This window comes from Tachypleus tridentatus, chromosome 13 (genome assembly GCF_004210375.1).
Source record: "Tachypleus tridentatus isolate NWPU-2018 chromosome 13, ASM421037v1, whole genome shotgun sequence".
Classification (NCBI taxonomy): Eukaryota; Metazoa; Arthropoda; class Merostomata; order Xiphosura; family Limulidae; genus Tachypleus; species Tachypleus tridentatus.
Window position 1 is genome coordinate 253817570 of NC_134837.1, and position 22977 is coordinate 253840546.

Genomic DNA, 22977 nt, shown 5'->3' on the forward strand with positions numbered 1-22977 from the left:
CTAATTTTGTTATAATTTCATGAATCCTTAAGCGTAGAAATACCTAACAAACCGTTGGTTTAAAAGCTAATTTTGTTATAATTTCATGAGATGGATGCCTAATTATAAAAATAAAATAAAAATCAGTCACATAAAAGCAAATTTTGTTATAATCTCGGGAAGTGATTGTTAAAAGTAATTATGCAAAAATATGCCAATCCGCTGTAATTAAAAAAAAGAAACTTTTACGTAAGCTTTTCATTATTGTATTCGATCAGACTGTCACATTGTAAAAGTACGATAGATAATTTATTAGCTTCCTCTATACGTTATGTACTGAAGTGTCATTATCTTTGGTTAATTACATATAAATACCCAAGACTGTAATTGTTAAAACAGGCAGTATTATTATTATGTGTTAAATAAACAAAACGTACCATTGTTAAACTTAAATAGTAAGAAATAATTACCAGATGAATTAAACAATGAATGTACTATATACCCTTACCAAAGAAGTGAGACAGACGTACAAATATAAAAACAATAGACATAAGACGCGAAGTTGTCTTAATAGTTCTGTCCTGAAATCTGTTTCTCTTTCTCTTTCAGACACTTTCGTTTCCTAGATGCATAATAGTGAGAATGGTAGGACTAAAGGATACAAATATAGATTTTGGCGGGCGATGGTAGGGCTCATATTCAGCTAAAACAGCTTTACTTTTCTAACAGTGCGTTTTTGTTGTTGTTTTTTGTAACAGGTTGCCCTAAGATGTGATAGGTACATTTAATTTAAAATAGTTTAAGGGAAGACATGATAAATATTTAAAGATAAGGACTGGCTTTGATTGTTTAATTTTTATTTTTAATTTTAGCGATAACAAAACACTTGGTATCTCATTATGATACATTCAATCATAGGTGACACAGTACTTGATAACAAAACACTTGGTACCCCATCATGATACATACAATTATAAGTGATACAGTATTTGATAACAAAACACTTGGTATCCCATCATGATACATTCAATCATAAGTAATACAGTATTTGATAACAAAACACTTGGTTATGCTTGTAGTAATAAGACCTACGAATAAGTTCTGAGAATGAAATCTTATAAAAGTAAACTAATACAGACTAGGACGGCCCAGATGGACCCACCAGGCGTTTTTTTGTTGTCCTTAAATTATAAATGAAATCTTTTCAAGTAAGTTATGATGTGTGATTTCGTTCTTAATGATTTGAACTTTAACTTCTGTCTTAATCCTAGAGCTGCGTTTTCTTCAGTGAATGAAATTGAATAGCACAATAAAAGCGAGGGAAGACTGTTATATAAATATGGTTTAAGAGTACCTAACGTTATATTGAATTGAAAATAAAAATATATATGCATGCAGGAGAAGTTTTTGCCAGCAGGGTGTGAAGGTTTTAGTTTCGGTTAACATTCTTGTTGTATGACGACTTAGGTTGCAACGGCAGATACATGTGCGCAGTAGTCGGCATCTTTTCACTATCCATACAGGTGTTTATTTCGAAAAAAGATGCATCCTGGTCACCACAGTTCATTAAAAGCGACTTTATATTATGGAAGTTACACTTTCGAACTTTCCAGAATTCTAGATAAATTTTAAAAAGCATTCAAGTTTTGTGCAAAAATGTGATAAAAGTAAAATAAATAATCAGTAGAATTTCAAATAAATGTCATCCGATATATCGCAAATTCAGTTAATTTTTACTACAGATTTGAACATTATAAGAATAATCATTTGTGATTTTAAATCATTTTTAATGGTTACAGAAAATAAGCGACTTTTGAAAATCACTTGTCTTATGTTATAATTTATGGTTTTAGAAGTTTCAGGCCCTTCTAATATACAGTTCAGAAATACTGTTACTTATTTTAGTCAAACTCTGACCTAAATATGAAAAAGAAAACATATTTATTTGAACTGTTAGATTTGAAACTTTAAAAATGTCTTCAAAACTTACGAATAAAAATATTTAATTTTTTTGTAAAAACCAAAAACTCATTAAATTCTTTGTATAATAAATAAATTTCCTGTTTAAACTTTTATATAATACCGTGTTAATTAACCATGTGATACTGGAACCTCTGCAGGTTGAAAATAATACTATTGGGTTGAGGAATAATTCGTGAGCGTTTTTTCAAGTTAACAAAATATATTCATAAATGAAACGCTTTGGCAAAATAGTTCATGTCATTTGATAGATAATTTTTTGCTCTAATAGATGGTGTGTTTGATTTTCATATGTCTTTAATTTTTGCTTTCATTTTCAGCTCATTAAATGGAATGTCAAGTGGACAAAATCGAGCATTTTCGACACCATCTGCTTTTCGCATTTAATTTCTTGCAATTTCGTTTACAACAATGCATACTATATACCTAGATATTACATGAAATAAAGTATCATAATAAATGTTTTGGGTGTAATGTGTTCATGCATTGAAGTGTTGTATAGTCTTGCATGTAATGCTTGAATGAAATTATTTAAAAACGCTCACGAATTATTCCTCAACCTAATATTACGACGTTGGATGCGAACTTGTTTTATTATAGAACTGACAGCTATATGAAATATATGTGTGTGTATATATATATACACAACTGGCCAGAAAACGCTAAAGGGTCTCTCCATCTCTTCTTAATTTCAATAGAACATTAAATATTTGAGTACAGCAATAACGACTACATTGCTGGAAGAAAGAAAAAAAAGACAAACATTTAAACAAATACTGCTCAAACGGCAATGGTATGATCGTTTTGTTCACTGATCCGTCAATATAAATAGTGTCCAATTATTTATTAATTCTATACAGCACTATATATATATATATAATTCTGTATCATCTCTTCCGCTAAGTGCAAGTTCAGAAGTACAGTGTGGAGTGATATTTTAATTTTTAAGCCGCACCTTTCATTATCTGACATTACACATTATATTACTGTTTGCACAGGGCGCACGTTTGCAAGGTGCGTGGCTATAGTGCAAGCAGTTTTGTGATTAACATAACGATGCTATTCACTGCTGCTAAATGGTTCGTCACTGTGACTTTAAAGTCTACTGTATATGTAATATTTGCCTTTATTAACTTCAAGAAATGTTTATATTTTACGTTGGTTCACAACCTTGAAAACTCTTGCGTATTTATAGTCTGAAGAGACCACATAACCAAAGCAAATGAGGAAGAGCTAATATCGATATATATATATATATATATCATCTTGGATATAATAAGGTCGTGAAATCTGTTTCGTGTGTACGTTCATATATATATATATATATAAATCTGCACTCTTATAAATCTCTGGAACAGCTTTTATATAAGGAAAGTACCAAGCTGGACTCTAGACACCACATAAGTAGTACCAATCTAGGATAATATAGCGAACACAAGCCAGTATTAAGTACCATGATTTGGGCAATGATTTGTAAAATTAAATGAAAAATAAAGCTATCTTTTTTTCAACCTATAAACGATTGATGCTGGATACATTTGAAAACGATATAATCATGAATTACGTGACATTAGTAATAAAATAAAATGTTCCGACATTGTGTAGCTATGATAGGTGTCTTACCATAACATTTCAAGCTTGTATTTTAATAACTCATATACGAATAAGTTCTCTGTCGCACTGACTCACAATCAATGTTATGTTTTATGTTTTGTTTTATAAGGGTAAGTGCTAAAATAAGTCCTCCTAATTTCACTTATTACTCCAAATTACGAATCATTAACTACTTCATTCAGGCATAGCCAGGTGAGTTAAGGCGTTCGACTCGTAATCTTAGGGTCGCGGGTTCGAATCCCAGTCGCCCCAAACATGATCGCCCTTTCAACCGTGGGGGCGTTATAATGTGACGGTCAATCCCACTATACGTTAGTAAAAGAGTAGCCCAAGAGCTGGCGGTGGGTGATGATGACTAGCTGCCTTCCCTCTAGTCTTCAACTGCTAAATTAAGGACGGCTAGTGCAGATAGCCCTCGTGTAGCTTTGCGCGAAATTCAAAAACAAGACAAATAAACAATCCTGTAGGCTTTTTGATATTCTGAATGTATTGTAATCATAGTTTTTCTTGTAGTTGATCGACTAAGTCTTTACACAAACTAACACTTTCCTTTTGCTCTACATGTTCAATAAAATCGTGTACTATCTAGGTGAGAAATATAAAACTCCCGTACTTACATTACTAACTATTACTAAAGAATGTGACATGTTTCTTTCTTGTACCGTACGCCAACGACATTGCAGATCGTGGGCACTAAAGTCCAAATAAATATGTCCTAAGTTTAAAGCTTTTGAGTATGTCGGAGCAACAAGAAATATTTTAGCCTGTTTAATGAAACTCTAAGCTTGTATTTCATAAAAGATAGTCAACAAATAACATGAACTATTAAGCAAAGTAGGTAATTAAGATTTTCTTTCTACCATTAAAGAAGCCGCCAGTGTCACAGTAGTGTGGCTGCAGACCTATCCTGCCAGAAAGAGAGTTTCGATACTCGTGGTGAGAAGAGCACAGATAGCCCTTTGTGTAGCTTTGTACATAATAACCAAACAAAGAAACAAGTCATTAGAAAATGGCTACTAGTCATTTGTTCTATTGACAGCCACAATAATATTTGAGCTTTGTTTCATTTTGACTTTTTTGTAAGTAATGTTTTTTTTTTGCATATTTGATTATAAACTAACAGTTTAAATAGTAGAAATGATTTATTTTCTATTCACAGTTTGTTAACGCTTGGATTTTTCTAAACTACAATTCTGACATTGAAATCTTAGAAATAGTAAGTAAAGTACATCTGCTTATTTTCATTGCACAATGAAATAAAATACTATAAGTTTAGAGATTAGTGTCCGATCTTAGAAGTTTTAAATTATTTTTAAACTGTTTTTTTATTTTTTTCAGTATAAGAATCTGACTTGACGCTTATATTTATAAGTGATTATTTTAGCCCTTTACTGACTGGAAACGTTATATAATCAGTTTTCTGAATTGAGGTCTACTGCTTATATTGCTTAGTATCGCCACCTGATTTAGTACTGAGAAAACAACAAAAGATGGCGGTATTCTTAAAAATAAATACTTCACACATCTCTGCAAGAAACAGTCTGAGAACTGAACAAGTGCTAACAAGTTCCAGAATAACCCACGTGTGAACTAAAGTTGATTTTTTGAAGACAAATGTTGACTTATAGAAATTACAAAAGATTTAATAAAACCATGTAAGCTAGAACTATGGTGAAAATTCACTTCATCATTTGAAATCAATGTTACTCCTGAAATTCTTCTGTTCTGTACCAACTAATAACGAATAAACCGAATGATTAGGTAATATGCAGTTATTACATTAAATTACATAGAATGTTTCATTGTCATGGCCTTCATCCGTATTAGTTTCGAATAATTTTTGTTGGTATTAATAATAACAATCTAAAAAAAAATTTAATAATGCACCTAATAATTAAAAATTTAGTTTATGCTTCGACAAAAAGAAATCTTTGGAAAATACATGCAGTTGGAGGGTAATATTTACAATCAAACATCCTATTTAAGGTCATTACTATGGGTCACTTTTGGTCTATAAATCACATCAACCATGAGCACCATGCAGCCAACATCTATCTATACAGTGGACAGCAAAGTCACCTTTTTTTTTTTTTTACACAATACTTAGTGAATACGAAAGTTCAATAATATCATCAGTGGACCCCATCACTGGAGGTGTTACTTAACTTTCTACTCTCCAGTTCGGTTTCGTTTGTGACAGCTGGTCCCAGATCATATGATTTGTCCAAAACAGCACCATTTCTGCATTTCTTTGATTTGGGAACACTTAAATCTTTTTTGATATGTTTTGAAAACATTTTAAACGTTTCTGAATGTTTTGAAGGAATAGATTTAATAGTTCCGTCATGATGTTGTAAACCGTTAGGTGGCACTAAATTGTCAGGACTACACGGAACACTAGTAACGCTATGTTCGCTCCCGCTGTCTGGGCTGCTGAGACAAGTGCTGTTCTCTGGGCTAGACGTGCGAATAAAAAATCCCATTGGTTGAGTAACAGAGTTCATGAAAGATGGCGCCCCAATATTTTCCTTCGAACTTTCAATGCGATGTTTTTTGTTGTCTGAGAGGATATTTTCAATGCTGAAAGAACATGGCTTTTGGGAGTGAACCTGGGAAGAGTCCTCAGATATGCTAGACATGTTTTCAGAAGAATCATCATTATCTTCGTCGACATCAACTGTGACTGTGTCTCCATTTTCTTCTTCAAAATTCTCTGACAGATGAAACCTGCCATTGTTGTTACCATCCAGGTCTACCTTATTCAGGATATCACAGACATCAAAACCTAACACTTCAAGTAGTTTGAAGAGTTCAGAACCGAGAAGTTCCTTCGGCTCTTTCAATGGGTTTGCCATTCTCAGCTCATTCAGACTGTGATGGATAGACTCCGTGGAGCTGGAAATGTTGAGACCAGGTTTCAGTTTTGATTGTTGGAGTCGTTTCGTCTGTCTCTCCAGTTGTTTCCGAAGCTTCTTCTCCCGCTTATCCCGATCTCGTCGTTCCAAGTCTTCAGGAGGAATGGGATCCCCACTACAGGTCTGAGGATGCGCATTGTGAGCAGGCCGACCGGGACCCTTCCTGGTGTTCTCCTTTTTCCTCCACTTGGCTCGTCTGTTTTGAAACCAAACCTGAAAGATCCAATAAAAAATAATGTTATTTAATAACTCGGGCGTCCCCAAAGAGAACAGCGGTAAACCTTCGAATTTACAATGCTAAAATCAGGGATTCGATTCCTCCCCGTGGACACAGTAGATAATCCGATGTGGCTTTGCTATAAGAAAAAACACACAATAACTCGTACGGCACGGCATGACCAAGCGTCTTAAGGCGTGCGACTCGTAATATGAGGGTCGCGGTTTCGCATCCCCGTCGCGTCAAACATGGTCGCCCTTTCAGCCGTGTGGGCATTATAATGTGCGGTCAATCCCACTATTTCTTTGTCAAAGGGTAGCCCAAGAGTTGGCGGTGGGTGGTGATGACTAGCTGCCTTCCCTCTAGCCTTACACTCTTAAATTAGGGACGGCTAGCACAGATAGCTCTCGAGTAGCTTTGTGCAAAATTTAAAAAAAAAAAACAATATCTCGTGCTTCCTAGTAGATTCTTTTTTTATAATTAACGACCTTAACTTACAGATATACTTATCGATATTTAAGCCCATTTCCAGGCAACCGTAAGCCTTTTTGGAAAAAACTTTTTTGGCAGTAGTAATTTTGCATGTAGTTAGTTCTATACATATCAAATAATAAATGAACAATCGACTCAAATGCGTAAATAAAACAAATTGAAATGTTAAATTAATCTTTTTCTTTTCAACTGGTTGATGCAAGCCAATTTTACACACCGTCGAGACAAATCTTTACTTACTGGGAGCAAAAGTGTTTCGTGTTTACACTACTAGATGGAGAGGTACTTCATGAAATACGATATGCATGCTCCCTGATTATTCATATGTTGAATATGAACTGTCAGAACAAATAAATTATATATTATTTCAGGAAGGGGTAAAGACTGGATAGAGGTCATTCCGGACGGCTCTTCCTACCGAAGTTCTTTGAGGGGGGGGGGGTAGAAAAGTTCATAGCAATGCGATTTTCCTTTAAAACAACAAAGTGTAAGCTAGTTTCTTAACACAATATAAGTTGTTTGTGTGTTTTTTAATTTCGCGCAAAGCTACACGAGGGTTATCTGCGCTAGCCGTCCCTAATTTAACAGTGTAAGACTAGATAGAAGGCAGCTAGTCATCACCACCCACCGCTAACTTTTGGGCTACTCTTTTTAACTAACGAATAGTGGGATTGGTCGAAACATATAACGCCCTCATAACTGGAAGGACGAGCATGTTTGGTGTGACGGAGATTCGAACCCATGACCCTCGGATTACGAGTCGAGTGCTTTACTCACCTGACCATCCTGAGCCAGGTATGACTTTGTTCAGACTACCTTTCTACCAGCGTCCGTTGTCTGACATCTTCATCCAACTAATTCGTACAGCCGTAATAAATCGGTCTCTAGTGGTGGAATGGCTCTTTGAGCTACTCTTTTACCAACGAATAGTGGGATTGACCGTAACATCATAATGCCCCTACGGCTAAAAGGGCGAGCAATTTGGTGCAACCGAGATTTGAGCCCGCACCCCACGGAGCATTATAATGTGACGGTCAATCCTGCTATTCGTTGGTAAAAGAGTAGCCCGAGAGTTGGCGGTGGGTGGTGATGACTAGTTGCCTTTCCTCTATCTAGTATTACATTCTTAAATTAGGGACGGCTAACGCAGATAGTCCTCGCGTAGCTTTGCGCGAAATTCAAAACAAACCAATCGAACGACGCGTTTTGTCCATTAATGTTTAATTAAATTTTTGCTTTGGCAATTTTAACAAACTTTATAAAAACTGAGATATTATGGCATAGGTCAAAGTAAAGGCAGAACAGGGGTTTAGTTTAACTTTTAAGTAATTAACATTTCTTTAAATGATTTTGTCTTATAAAATTATATCAAGAAATAAAGAATTTCAATTTAACACGAATCTAAAGAGTGTAGGCTTACATCAGTGTCACTTCTTAAGTACCTTACAGTCTTGAAACTGATAGGTATCTAGAGAATAACTTATACCGATAAATACTGTTTGTTTTTGAATTTCGCGCTAAGCTGCCATAGGGCTATCTGCGCTAGCCGTCCGTAATTTTACAATGTAAGACTAGACGGAAGGCAGCTAGTTATCATCACCAACCGCCAACTCTTGGGCCATTCTTTTACCATGGAACACTGGGATTGAGTGTATCATTATAACACCTCCACGGCTGAAAGAACGAGCTTGTTTGGTGTGACGGGTAGTTAAAAAAATTGAATTATTTTATATAAAAACTATGAAGATTCATATAATTCTATAACTACTATGCACTGATCGAGTTGAAATGTAAGATTTTCTAAAATATAATATTTATTTCTCTGATTTATTTAAACATTATTGTAGGTAATAATGGAAACTTAAAATGTTCATTTTTTTTTTATATTTTTAAAATCCTCCACTTCTCTTTCTAATTGATGCTTCAAGGTCTTTATATGTAACTAATTTCTGAGATATTTTGCAGTTTAATTGTTAACAATATGCATAAACTGATAGAAGCTTATTTACCCAAGGCTGACATACGAAGTTATCCGCTTTTAAAACTGACACCACAATCTCTCCCCAACGACTTAATTAAAAGGCGCTATCCATTCACCTTTAATTATAGATGCAGTTCCTGAACACTTTCTAAAGCAAAAACCGTTAAAAAATCTCATGTTAAAAAAATCCACTGCACGAAATCTTGCTACGAAGGAAATTGGAAAACCTGAAAAATTGTTCGTGTCAGGTAATTAGAAAAACCTGGTATGAACTCGTATGGTAAACTGACAGTTTCGTGCTCGAATAATGATGCGCCAAAACTTAATTGGATACTGTAAATTAATAAGATAAGCTGTCCTTGAAACCCCTCAACAATAGAGATATCAAAGAAGATGTGATATAAGCACTGAGAACAGGGGCGGTAGATGATTAGGCTTGACCACATAGTGTATTAATACATCCTCTTGTGGTGTGGCAAGAAACACTTATAACTTGCTATGTCATTAACACATAGATCTGATCGCAGCACTGATAAGGTGAGTAAAATAAGTAGTCGAATCGTTTGTGTAACTTTTAAGCTTCGACGTGACGTCTGAACCAAGTGCTGATTGGCAGGAAGTAGAATTTGTCTCTGTTCTAAGTTTGTGTAGGTTTATGTTTTGTAACGCGTCCGTGTACTCGGTTTCTGTTGTGTAGAACGTTTAGGTGGTGGGTGTTCGAGTTATTGTTAGTTAGCACAAAGAACATGACACTATATAGACGTGTGAGGAATACACACGTAATCATTATAACTTCTAAAATCTTCTGCAGAGGACCTTGTTCAGGGTTGCTGATTAAAAGCACAGCTCTCCGAGATTGGTGGAGATTGACCAGTGGCGATTCTGAGATTCGCAATCCGAGGGCCGCGGGTTTGAATCCACGTCACATCAAACATGTTCACTCTTTTAGCCATGGGCGTGTTAAAAAGTGATGGTCAATCCCTCCGTTGGTTGGTAAAAGAATAGCCCAAGAGTTGACGGTGGGTAGTGATGACTACTTGCCTTCCCTCTAGTCTTACAATGCTAAATTAGAAACGGCTAGCGCAGATAGCCATCGTGTAGCTGTGCGCAAAATTCAAACTGTTGAATATTTTGAAACCTAAAAGTGAGACAAGTTATTTTGCCGTTTTCCAAAAGAAAAACAAAAAACAAAACGATTCCAATATTTAAGAAATTACTTTAACCTAAGTCCTATGATAGGCCTACATGACCACTAATTCTTAGGATTTAGATAATTTCACTATGCACACAAGTACAGATAATGTTTTGTGTCAATGATGTAACGAGTTCGTCATAAAAAAGGTTACAAAAACCAAAGCTTTTTTCTTGTCACTTTCATTTTCAACTCTGAGTATTCCTGTTTTCTTGATTATCAGCAACAGATGAGAAAACCATCTTCTGACGTACTTGCGTCATTGTAAAAACCTTAAAAAATTAAATTTCTTCATCTATAAACTTGTACAGGTTTCAAGCAGTCACAATGTATTTGGTTAACTTAAATGGAGCTTCTCGTTTGTTATTAACCAAAAGCTACACGATGGACTATCTCTGCTGCGTCCACCGTGAGTATCGAAACCAGATTTATAGCGCCACAAGCTCTCATATCTTCCACTGAGCCATATTTAGAGAATGTCCATGCCATGTATTTACAAAGATATGTAACATCAGACAACTCATTCATCAAAGACTCTCTTAATTTCAAGTCTAATCTCAATCAACTTAATCATAAAGCCTTAATGGCCAGTTTCGATGTTATATCTCGCTTTACAGATGTTCCAACCGTTGAAGCCTGCAAGACAACTTTAGAACTCTATATCCGAGACCCTAACCCATCGAAAGACATTCCCACCAACCAATAAGCAACATTCACAGAATTCACCACAATAAAGACAAACTTCATGTTCTACAACTACAACTGTATACAAACAAATAACCTAAGCATGGGCAACCCAATATCACCAGTTCCAGCCAATATTTTTATGACACAAGTTGAAACACAAGCAATTAACACAGCATTACATCCACCACTATACTGGTACAGATATGTAGATGACACGGTTGCGGAATTCACATCTACAGAACACACACTTAATTTTTTCAATCACATTAACTCTATGCATCCCAACATTAACTTCACATGTGAACAGGAAGAAAACAATCAAATATCATTTCTTAACCTCAAAATTACAAGAACCGATACACAATTTAAAACAGAAATCCACCGAAAAATCACCCATACTGGAGTATACATTCCTTGGGACTCAGCACATGAAACAAAACAAAAAACTCAATATACTAAGAAACCAAATAAACACAGCCATAAAACTATGATCACCAGATAAAATTAACGATGAATTAGACAAAATAAAACAATACTTTATCAACATCAATAAGTTTCCCCCACAAACCGTAGAAAACATTATACGCACACATCTAGACAGAAAGCAAAATCAACCAACAAAAGTAAATATATCTCACGAATCAAAAAATCACGAAACCATATACTGCTGCATACCATATATTCCCGGCATCAGCAGACAAATAACCAACATTTGACAAAAATTAGCAAAAAAATATGACATTCCAGTTAATACCAGATTTATTCAAAAACCAGGCACAAAACTGAGTTCTATACTATGTAAAAACTACAATGACAAACACCACACCAACATTATTTATAAAATACAATGTGATAACTTCTATATTGGAGAAACAAGTAAAAAAATAGAAAACAGATTCACAGAACACAAAAAGTCACCTTCACACGTTTTCGAACACTGCAAGTCAAATAAACACAACATAACCATATAAAACACCCAAATACTAAATAAAGAAACAAACGTAAACAAACGCAAAATTAAAGAAGCCTGACTTATACAACAACTTAAACCCAAAATAAACCAATACAAAGGAACACCTTTATACCTATATTAATATATATAATCAAACGTCTAAGCACGCCCTCTACATTCCGACATTCAGTTATACAACCCCTTTCAAACATGTGATCAGCTTCCGGTCAGTTACCTCTTTCTTTCTTTGTGAACCTGACGACGACCGAAGAAGGTCGAAACGTTGTTCGCTCCTCAACGTAAAAAAAAAATCTCAACCCAAGCGATCCGTTTTCACATAAATATTATGAGTTCAGGTATTTGTGGCTTGCTGCCCGATAGCGCTTTATGTTGCTTAGCGTGAAGATTTTTAAGTATTGTTTTATTATTGTATTATTTAGTATTGTTTTCTTGGCGCTTGTATACAAGTTTAAAATAGATACACAACTAAACCTGGCCGGAATTTATTATTTTAACAAATTACTATTTCATTCTTATGTAATGCCATTTCATAATATCAAGTTTAAAGCTTCAAACCAGCGATTTGAAGAGAGTGTAAATCCTCTTTCACTTTTTCTACTTTTAACTGCCGAACCGCTAGACTGATTGTCACCAAACCAAAACTGTACCTAAACACTCCCTCGAGGAGTGACATGGGAGAGTTTGTGTTCGGATTTGTCCCACTCCAGATGTTAAATAGATCAATAAATATAATCCAACATCTAAGCACGCCCTCTACATTCCTACTCTCAATTACACAACCGCCTTCAAACATGTGGTTAGCTTCCAGTCAGTAACCCTTTTTTTCTTTGCGAACCTGAAGATGACCGAAGAAGGTCGAAACGTTGTTCGCTCCTCTATTAGTGCTTTCTCTACCCATACCAGCCGTTTTTATATATATAGATAGCTCATACATTGTGTTACACTGGCGAACAACTGAACCGATTGTCATTAAATCTGGCATAAACCATTATGACTCCCGGTAAATGGCAGGTTAAAACGCTGAACCTTCCCCTACCCCTATATCACCTCTCGTGGCTCTTCGTTAATTTTCATAACCAATCAAAGTGTAGAAAGAAGTGTAACAAACATTTTGTTTTAAAAAAATATTTTAAGGTGTTTGAAACAAAACTGACAAACCTATTTATTAGTCTATTGCTGAATACAAGTGATTGTTTTTGTTTGTATTGAATTTCGCGCAATACTAAGGGATATCTGCGCTAGGGATAACGTCCCTACGGCTGAAAGGGCGAGCATGTTTGGTGCGACAGGGATTCGAACCCACGACCCTCAGATTACAAGTCGCACGCCTTAACCCACCTGGCCCTGCTGGATCAAATATAAGTGAACTCCAATGTTCACACCTAAATATAAAAGATAACTTCATCCATTCTTCAATGCATATATATATATTTTAACCAACATCAAATGAGGCCCAGCATGACCCTTCCTCTAGTCTCTCACCGTTAAATAAACTACGGCTAGCGCAGATAGTCCTCGCGTAGCTTTGCGCAAAATTCAAAACAAACCAAACCTACACCAATTTTTGACATGAATCGTTTAACTTTGTTCCAAGTGTTTTCTCGTGTTAATCGACCCCCAGTGGCACAGCGGGATGTCTGCAGACTTACAAGGCTAGAAATCAAGTTTCAATAGCTACGGTGTGCAGAACACAGGTAACCCATTGTGTAGCTTTGTGCTTAACTATAAATAACAATCGTATTAATTGCATAAGCTTCGGTGCTTCATCACTTAGGATCATTTTCTTTACACTGTTTTTATTTTTATTTTGAAGTCGTGTTTATTTCTATTTCCTCTTCAGTTCCCATAATGAGAAAATTAACTAACTATGAATATGAGTCCTTGAAAACGAAACAAATAAACAGAAAATCTTATGAGCGGCCATGTGAACCTTTTGGCTGAAAAAAGTAGTTCGACAACTGACAACATCAAACAAGTATAATGTTTAAACAATTATTTATTTGTTTGTTTCTGAAATTCGCGCAAAGCTACACGAGAGCTATCTGCGCTAGCCGTCCCTAATTTAGTAGTGTAAGACTAGAGGCGAGGCAGCTAGTCCTCACCGCCCACCGCCAACTCTTGGGCTACTATTTTACCAACGAATAGTGGGATTAACAGTCACAGTATAACGCCCCCACGGGTGAAAGGGCGAGCATGTTTGGTGCGACGGAGAATCGAACCCGCGACCCTCAGATTACGAATCGAACGCCTTAACCCACCTGACCATGCGGGGCCACCTTTTAAAGTAATATTATTTGTTGTTGCGAAACGAAAACAATTTGCTATGTGTTTTTATCACCCTTGTTTTGTAACAAGAAATAGTTGTGGTTTAAAAGGTGTGTTACTTACATTGATTAAATGCCACAGAATATACGAGTAAAACACGTAAATAACTTACTGTCCAAATTCGTGGGCCTGATACGACCTGATAGTTTGGGCCGTTTGATTCACTGGAAATATCTGAGGAACATTACCTAGATCAACCGACAAGCTCACAAACTAAAGTGAAAATTCCAGAAATTTGTTTTTACAATCGTATCAGCTAAATATATTTACAAATAATTAGGCAACATGTGCCAAGGTATCGAACCAATGATGTTGCTACGTTAAACACAATGCAAATAACGTTTCGACACAAACATAACGTCCAATGTATAGTGGATTTCTACCATCCCATAAAACGTTTCCATTCATTTAACTCTAACTTAATAATAGTTTTTCATATCTGAATTTACCGTTAATAGTTATATGAACTTATTTTGCAGCAACCAACCTTACGCATTAATTTATATAATTACTACTAGATGGCAGTGCTGTGGTATTGGATTGTAATATATGTGCTGTGAGTCATTTTTTCCTTTCTCTCTTCGTAATATTAACTGGTATTTCAGAACGATGATAAAAACGCCACGTTTAATTTTAGCATCATTGAAACGACTTAAAATTATTTGTGGTTCCTTAAGGCTTATGGGGAAACCAGCTACATTTCCTGCTTTCGTGGTGTGGTAAACACTGGTAAGGAGAATTTCTAACGAAAGAAAACAAGTGGTGTTACCTTACCATTCACGGCGTATATTGTTGTCGAATATATTATATTTTGCTCGCGTGCGAACGAAACGTAAGTGATAAAATTATCGTTTTAAAACTGCTACTCGTAAATGTTCCGATATATTTAGTCGTCACAGATTAATTGTAAGTTGGTGACATTGCATTTGTGATTAAAAATAAAAACACTTAGAAAATAAAACTCATTATATCCATAAACTGTGATAACTAAAATAACTGATTCGCTTACTCTCAAAATTCTTTTTGAAAATTATTCGAGGTAAAATTTTTGCTGCGTGATGTCACGCTGCTTACCATTATAAAGATGGTTAATTGGTTTACATTATCTCTGTTACAGCCCTCCTAGCTGTGGTTAGTCAAATAGATGAAAACTGACTCATCAAAAAATAGCTAGAACAGACACGTCACTTCAAACACGCATGCGCATTTTCTACTTTTTTTTTTTCACCCTTCTTTTCTGTATCTAAACCTTCGCTTAATTTCTCTCTAGGCGTTCGACTCGTAATCTGAGGGTCGCGGGTTCGAATTTCGGTCGCACCAAACATATTCGCTCTTTCAGTTGTGGGGGCGTTATAATGTGACGGTCAATCCCACTATTCATTGCTAAAAGAGCAGCCCAAGAGTTGGCGGTGGGTGGTGATGACTAGCTGCCTTCCCTCTAGTCTTACACTGCTAAATTAGGGACGGCTAGGACAGATAGCCCTCGTGTAGCTTTATGCGAAATTAAAAACAAACGAACAAATGTTTCTCTCGAGCATCTTTATTAAAACCAGTGTATTTAGTTGTTGTTTTTAACTTAGTGGGCATAATTACTACAACAAATACTGATTAAATAAATTTGAGGTTTCCTTTCGTTAACTCAGATATTCACCATACTTATCTGAGATGGTTAATGAGGTCATTATTATATTATCTTTATGTAAAACACATGTCTTACACAATCGTACCTCGTCAACGTCTGCTACACATAATCATCCAATAAAAAAACGCCCACTAGTTTCTGTAACGAAAAATTTTATTTCGTTCAGCCAACACAGACTTCATATGTTTTCAAGTGTCGTCTGGGTGAAAAAAACAAACGAAAACCAGATGTGGAACTACGTAACCAATTTGTTCCACTTTTTATTCATCTTTTATTGTAGAAAAATGCACATTAAAATTCCTAATGTAAGTGTTTTTATATGAATCATTTGAAAAACAGAAAGGGTTCATGGAATAATTATAATATGTTAAGTTGCACATGAGGCGTTTCGTGCAACATTCAACTTTTTTGAAATCTAGTGTCAGAAAAACTGCACTGGTTTTACCTAAATACTTAAAACTGTAATAACCTTAAATCAGGGCTAATTTGATATCTAATGAGAATTGCACGATTTGGTTTTAAATGTTCATAAAATTGTCTTAATGTTCATTCTACATAAGCTAATCGTTGGATCAAAAACGTTACCTGCACTCTCGACTCCACTAAGTCTAATCTCATCGCCAGGGCTTCTCTCATAAAAACGTCTGGATAGTGACTCGCTTGAAAGGCTTTTTCCATCTCTTCGAGCTGCCAGCCGTTAAAGTTGGTCCTCGTTCGGCGCCTTTTGCCTTGCACACTGCTCCCCAGTGAGTCCTTTTCGCTGTCCGAGTCTGTGATGGGAAAGCATTACGTTAGACCACACTTTAAAATGTACGAATTTTACTTCTCACATAACATTATTATTTCAAAGGGAAGCGCTTCACCTATCAAATGAATGCGCACATAATCGGTCATTAATTAGCACATACAACGATGACACACAATACGAGGATTTTGGCATCAACAATGTCTCCCAAATGACATCACTTCGTCCAGAAAGCAGCGTTTAAATATCAGATACGTGACGATTACCTTGAAAGAAGCTTCACAACAAATCAGTCAATTTCATTTCATCAAAATCATCTCTTATTCCAGCCACCTGGACTTGAAAGTTCGAGACAAACACGACATTCGTATTTAAATATAACTATATCGAGCTTCAGAGGCATACAAAAACAAAGCAATCAATAAATCAAATTCACACTTTACTAACCCTTGTTCTGTGACCCTCCAGGTTTCTGTAAAATAAAACGTTTTATCGACACAATTCCGTTCATTTTATTGAATAATGTGTTTTTATATGTTCTATGTTGTCGACACCTATATCTCCAGCTAATATCTAATTTTGGAGATAATATTAAGTTAAGGGACTGGTACCCTCTGTAACTACGTGTGGAAAAAGTGAAAATTAAACAGCATTTTTATAAGGAAATTAAAATAGTCGGTTAATTTGTTCTTAATCATAAGGCTACACAATGAATTATCTGTGCTTTGTCCGTTAAAGGATGGCCAGTTGGCCAGGTGGGTTAAGGCGTTCGACTTGTAATCTGAGGGTCGTGGGTTCGATCCCCGTCGCGCCAAACATGCTCGCCCTTTCAGCCGTGGGAGCGTTATAATGTGACGGTCAATCCCACTATTCATTGGTAAAAGAGTAGCCCAAGAGTTGGCGGTGGGTGGTGATGACTAGCTGCCTTCCCTCTAGTCTTACACTACTAAATTAGGGACGGCTAGCACAGATAGCCCTCGAGTAGCTTTGCGCGAAATTCACAAACAAACAGAACTGTCCGTTAAGGGTGTCGAAGTCTGATTTTTTATGTTATAAAACTACTGAGCCACCATGCCTCAATTGAAATAGCTAAAAAAAATGTTCGAAAAGTTTGTAATGTTTTCTAATAAAGAGCCAGTTTTATATGAACAAGTAATAAAATGAAGGTGAATCATAATTAAACTAACTATAAACACCTCTAGCCAGAATCTTAAGGCCAATGAACATGAAGAAAAAATATGCTTTTTGCGTTGTTAGACTCAACCACTTATTTGAGTAGAGCTTCGAAAGACGAAAATAAGACAAGGGAAAATAAAAATATTTTTTTTTTATCATTTAATAGGGAAAATGTGAACACTATGAAATTAGTCTAAATACTAGCTGGTCAAAATTTTAAGACCATACTGAAACGAAGCGTTAATCGGTAAACACGTAACGAAATTTAGTCATTTGTGTTCAAGCATTAGCGTTGTCAACATCTCCCACTGACATCTCCTGTGTTACATTGGGTAAAAACCATGGCAAAGGCTAAAAGTTGACAGAGTTTGAACGTGGCAGAATTGTCGAGCTGCAAAAGCAAAGTCTCTCTCAACGTACCATCACTGGTGAGATTGGGCGTAGTAAAACTGATGTTGCAAATTTCTTAAAAGACCCTGAGGGATACGGAACGAGAATTCCAAGTGGTCGTCTCAAGAAAATTTTGCCGGCGTTGAGCAGAAGGATTTGACGGATGTCTGGCAAGACACCAGCCGATCGTCGAACCACATTAATGCCCTTACGGACGCACAGTGCAGCTCAAGAACAATAAGACGGTATCTACGAGAGAAAGGCTTTAAAAACCGTAAACGTCTTCAAAGGCCACGCCTCCTTCCACACCACGAAACAGCTCGGTTAAACTTTGCTGAGAAGCACCAAACATGGGACTAGAAAAGTGGACGAAGGTTTTGTTTTCTGATGAGAAAAAAATTAACCTGGATGGTCCAGATGGCTTCCAACGTTACTGGCACGATAAGGATATCCCACCGGAGACATTTTCTACACGACACAGTGGAGGAAGTTCCATCATGATCTGGAGTGCTTTCTCCTTCCATGGAACAATGGAGCTTCAGGTTATACAGGGCGTCAAACAGCAGCTGGCTACATTGGCATGTTGGGGAGAGCATCCTTATTGACTGAAGGCCCTCGCTTGTCTGAAAATGACTGGATCTTTCAGCAGGATAACGCTGCAATCCACAATGCCCGCAGGACAAAGGACGTTTTCATGGTGAAAAACGTGATTCTTTTGGACCATCCAGCGTGTTCACCCGAACTGAGCCCCATTGAAAATGTGTGGGGGTGGATGACAAGGGAAGTGCATGATCTTCGTGAAGCCATCTTCACCACTTGGAATGACATTCCAGCCAGACTTCTGCAAACGCTTATATCGACCACGCTAAAGAGAATTTTTGAAGTTATTCGCAATGACGGCCGTGCCAGTCACTACGAAGACCTCTTGTTGGACATTTCCTACCCTGTTTAGGACTTCTCTTTGGTGTGGTCTTAAACGTTTGACCAGCTAGTATTTAAGCTAATTTCACAGTGTTCACATTTTCCCTATTAAATGCTAAAAAGTTTTTTATTTTTATTTTCCCTTTTCTTATTTTCATCTTTCAAAGCTGTATTCAAATAAGTGGTTGAGTCTAACAACGCAAAATACATATTTTTTCTTTATGTTCATTGGCCTTAAGATTTTGGCCAGCAGTGTAAAATGACTGATATATAACAGTTAATAGCATAAATAATAAAATTGAAGAATATTTGGTACAATTAACTCACTAGAAATGCTTAATCCATTAGATCAATACGCTGAAATCTAAAGCTTATAAAAATAGGTTGCATCGAACCATAAGTTGATTATCCTGAATGTTAACGATGTTTTCGTCCGTAATCCCGATAATACTGATATGGTTTGACCAGCCAAAGTGATTCAGATTTGCTATATACGCCGAAATAAAAATGCAAATAATTTTGCTTTGTAATTTTAATTATAATCGAAAAATATGTAAAAGGTTTATGGTGTGCTTTCTAATTAAACCATATATAGCATACATGTAATACGTGAAATATACGTAATGACGCACATCCAACATTACGATAACTAACTTACTAGATCACCAAATCTTTTGGTTCAGATGTAAATGATAATAACTACAGTCCGTTATTTGACAGATTATTAAGGATAATATATACATGAGGAAACGTTGTTCTTTATACCTGTGTTTCTACAACATTATTGTTCCTGAAATGTGTCTCTCATACGTCAGTCAGACCGCTGAGACCCGATATCTAGTGAAAGGCCTCGTTGGCAGTGAATATTGCAATGTGTTTGTTTGTTTGTTTGTATTTAAGCACAAAGCTACACAATGGGCTATCTGTGTTCTGCCCACCCACCACGGATATCGAAATCCGGATTCTAGTGTTGTAAGTCCGCAAACATACATACCGCTATTCCACTGGGGGAAGAGCAGATATAGTGTAACCGGATTCTAGTGTTGTAAGTCCGCAAACATACATACCGCTATTCCACTGGGGGGAGAGCAGATATGGTGTATATGTTTTTCTTACAGCAAAGCCACATCAGGCTATCTGCTGAGCCCACCGAGGAGAATCGAACTCCTGATTTTATCGTTGAAAATCCGTAAACTTACCGCTGTATTAGCGGGGGGCTGATATAGTATGGTTGACATATTATTACTTGTACTCTCTTTCTTGCTTTTATTCATAGGTTCTTAGGACAATGTAGCGTGTGCTACAGAATAAAATGAAATTTATCAGAAAGTTGAGGTTTACACAACTCACTAATCAGGTTGATTATACCAATGTTCTGTCAATGAGTTGCTTTTTTTTTATATAAAGATTAAAATCAGGATTAGCAAGCCTCTTATTTCGACACTTAGGTTGTCTTAGAAGAACGACCACTTTAAACGTTTTTCATTAGAAAAATATTTCAGATTTTTACCTTATTTTGTTGATTTCGGACTAAAATAAGCAAAATAAATTGGTCGAGCGAAGCATAGATTTTTACCAAAGTCTGATAATTTTTACTTGTACTTACATTTCTGGTTAAAACAAATTTCTACTTTTATTTAATAATTATGATTATTTTTATGTTTATTATCCTATTATGCTGCATTGTAATAATTTTTATGATTTTTGTGTTATGATTTTAGGACTCACTCAGATTTCCTGGTCTGATTGAGCTTCGTGAAATATTGCTGGGTTTATGGCCGAAAATGTTAACATAAAGAATACCCAATTAATGAAACTATGATTATTAATCATTACAAGTAGTACAGTTCAAACATTATACTTAATTAAGTATACTCGTCACTAGCCATATATTTCTTATTTCGGTAAATCGTTGGCTTTGATCACAAATTAATATTAAATAGCTGTACGTACATAAAACAAAACTATAAACAAAATTATGACAACCTATGTTTTTATATTACAGATTAGGGACATAGGTTAATTATTTGTGAGCTGCACATTACAGGTGATCATTTTAAGGTCACTAATAGGACTTACTCAAATAAGACCTACATTTATAAATCGTTACTAACTTAATTAAGTTAGGACGTAATGAATAAAAACTTACTAACTATAGTGAACGCAACACGCATCTTAACAAACTTATTAATAATTTTAAACATAGAAATAATAGTTATTTATGTTAAAACTTATGAAACTCATGAAACATTTGAAAGCAAAGAAAACGTTACTTAGAATGTCTGTTTCTTCCTGCCGTGGGGAATGGAACCCCTGAATTTTATCGTTATACGTCAAAAGATCCCCGTCACACCAAATATGCTCCTCCTTCCAGCTGTGAGGGTGTTATAATGTAACGCTCAATTCCACTATTCGTAGCCCAAGAGTTAACGGTGGGTGATGATGACTATCTGCGTTCCTTCTAGTCTTACACTACTAAATTAGGGACGGCTAGCGCAAGTAGTCTTTGTGTAGCTCTGCGCGAAATTCAAAACAACCAAATGAACAAGACCACAGACTTTCCATTGACCCAGGTTTGGTTTGGTTTGTTTATAATTTCGCGCAAAGCTACACGAGGGCTAACTGCGCTAGCCGTCCCTAATTTAGCAGAGTAAGACTAGATGGAAAACAGCTAGTCATCACCACCTACTACCAACTCTTGGGCTACTCTTTTACCACCGAATAGTGGGATTGACCGTAACATTATAACGCCCCCACGGCTGAAAGGGCGAGAATGTTTGGTGCGATGAGGATTCGAACCCGCGACTCTCAAATTACTGGTCGAGTACCTTAACCACTTGGCCATGCCGGGGCCTATTTAGGACATTTCGGAGATTCTAATTAACCATCATTATGAAGCCTTTTCCAAACTTTTGTAAGAGAGAAGACCGGAGAAGATTTAACTTATCTTTTGTATTTTTCCATATTTGAGTAACCTTAACCAAAGAAGAAGGAAAGAAAATGAAAATAAAGTAAACGCTGATACGTGTTGACAACCTGAAATCTTTCTTGAAATAGTGGATTTTTTCGAGATCGTCAAACATACAAATTCAGTTTTCTAATTGTTTTAATAGCAGCTTTCAATACCATAACTTAAACCGTTGTAGTTGTGAGTAAAATGTTAAAAGTCAAGGTTCTTCACTGGTTGACGCACATTCTGCATAATTCTTGTTTCTCTTGCTTCCTTTATGATAAAGTAAAAATTATTCACGTTATTGGTATGCGTTGTCCTGTTTGTGTTATGTTACTGCTAGTACGCGTACCGAGGTAAGATATTCCGTGAAATAAAACTGTATATTGTTTTCAGTGTTGAATGAAAATTCCCGGTTATTTTTAAGATATATTTAATTTTGTGAGTACTGAACTACACAATGTCAATTGACATACCCCTGTTTCATTCTGTGTTGTATTCTAATATACCTGGCTTTCACAACACCATTCAAGAGTTTGTATAATAGTGAAAACAAAGAAACCTTAACATGCATTTATTAGTTTCTGTGTTTTAATGTATTTATTCAATGTGCAATAAACACGTAATTAGTTTTTGTGTTATTCAATGTGCAATAAACACGTAATTAGTTTTGTGCTATTCAATGTGCAATAAACGCGAAATTAGTTTTTGTGTTATTCAATGTGTAATAAACACGTCATTAGTTTCTATGTTTTAAGGGCTTTATTTAATGCGTGATAAACACGTCATAAGTTTTTG

At 35.9% G+C, this 22977-nt stretch overlaps 1 protein-coding gene across 2 annotated transcripts in view; it reads right to left on the reverse strand.

Annotated features, from left to right (window-relative positions):
• Positions 1 to 832: 832 nt before the first annotated feature.
• Positions 833 to 22977, reverse strand: part of LOC143238705 (uncharacterized) — a 56823-nt gene continuing 34678 nt past the window's right edge. For both annotated transcript variants that reach the window (XM_076479167.1, XM_076479169.1), the window contains exons 2-3: positions 16583 to 16767; positions 833 to 6701 (exon numbers count right to left, since the gene is read on the reverse strand). In XM_076479167.1, coding sequence (XP_076335282.1) covers positions 5706 to 6701; positions 16583 to 16767 — 1181 coding nt within the window. In that variant the 3' untranslated portion in view covers positions 833 to 5705. The remainder of the gene's footprint in view (positions 6702 to 16582; positions 16768 to 22977) is intronic.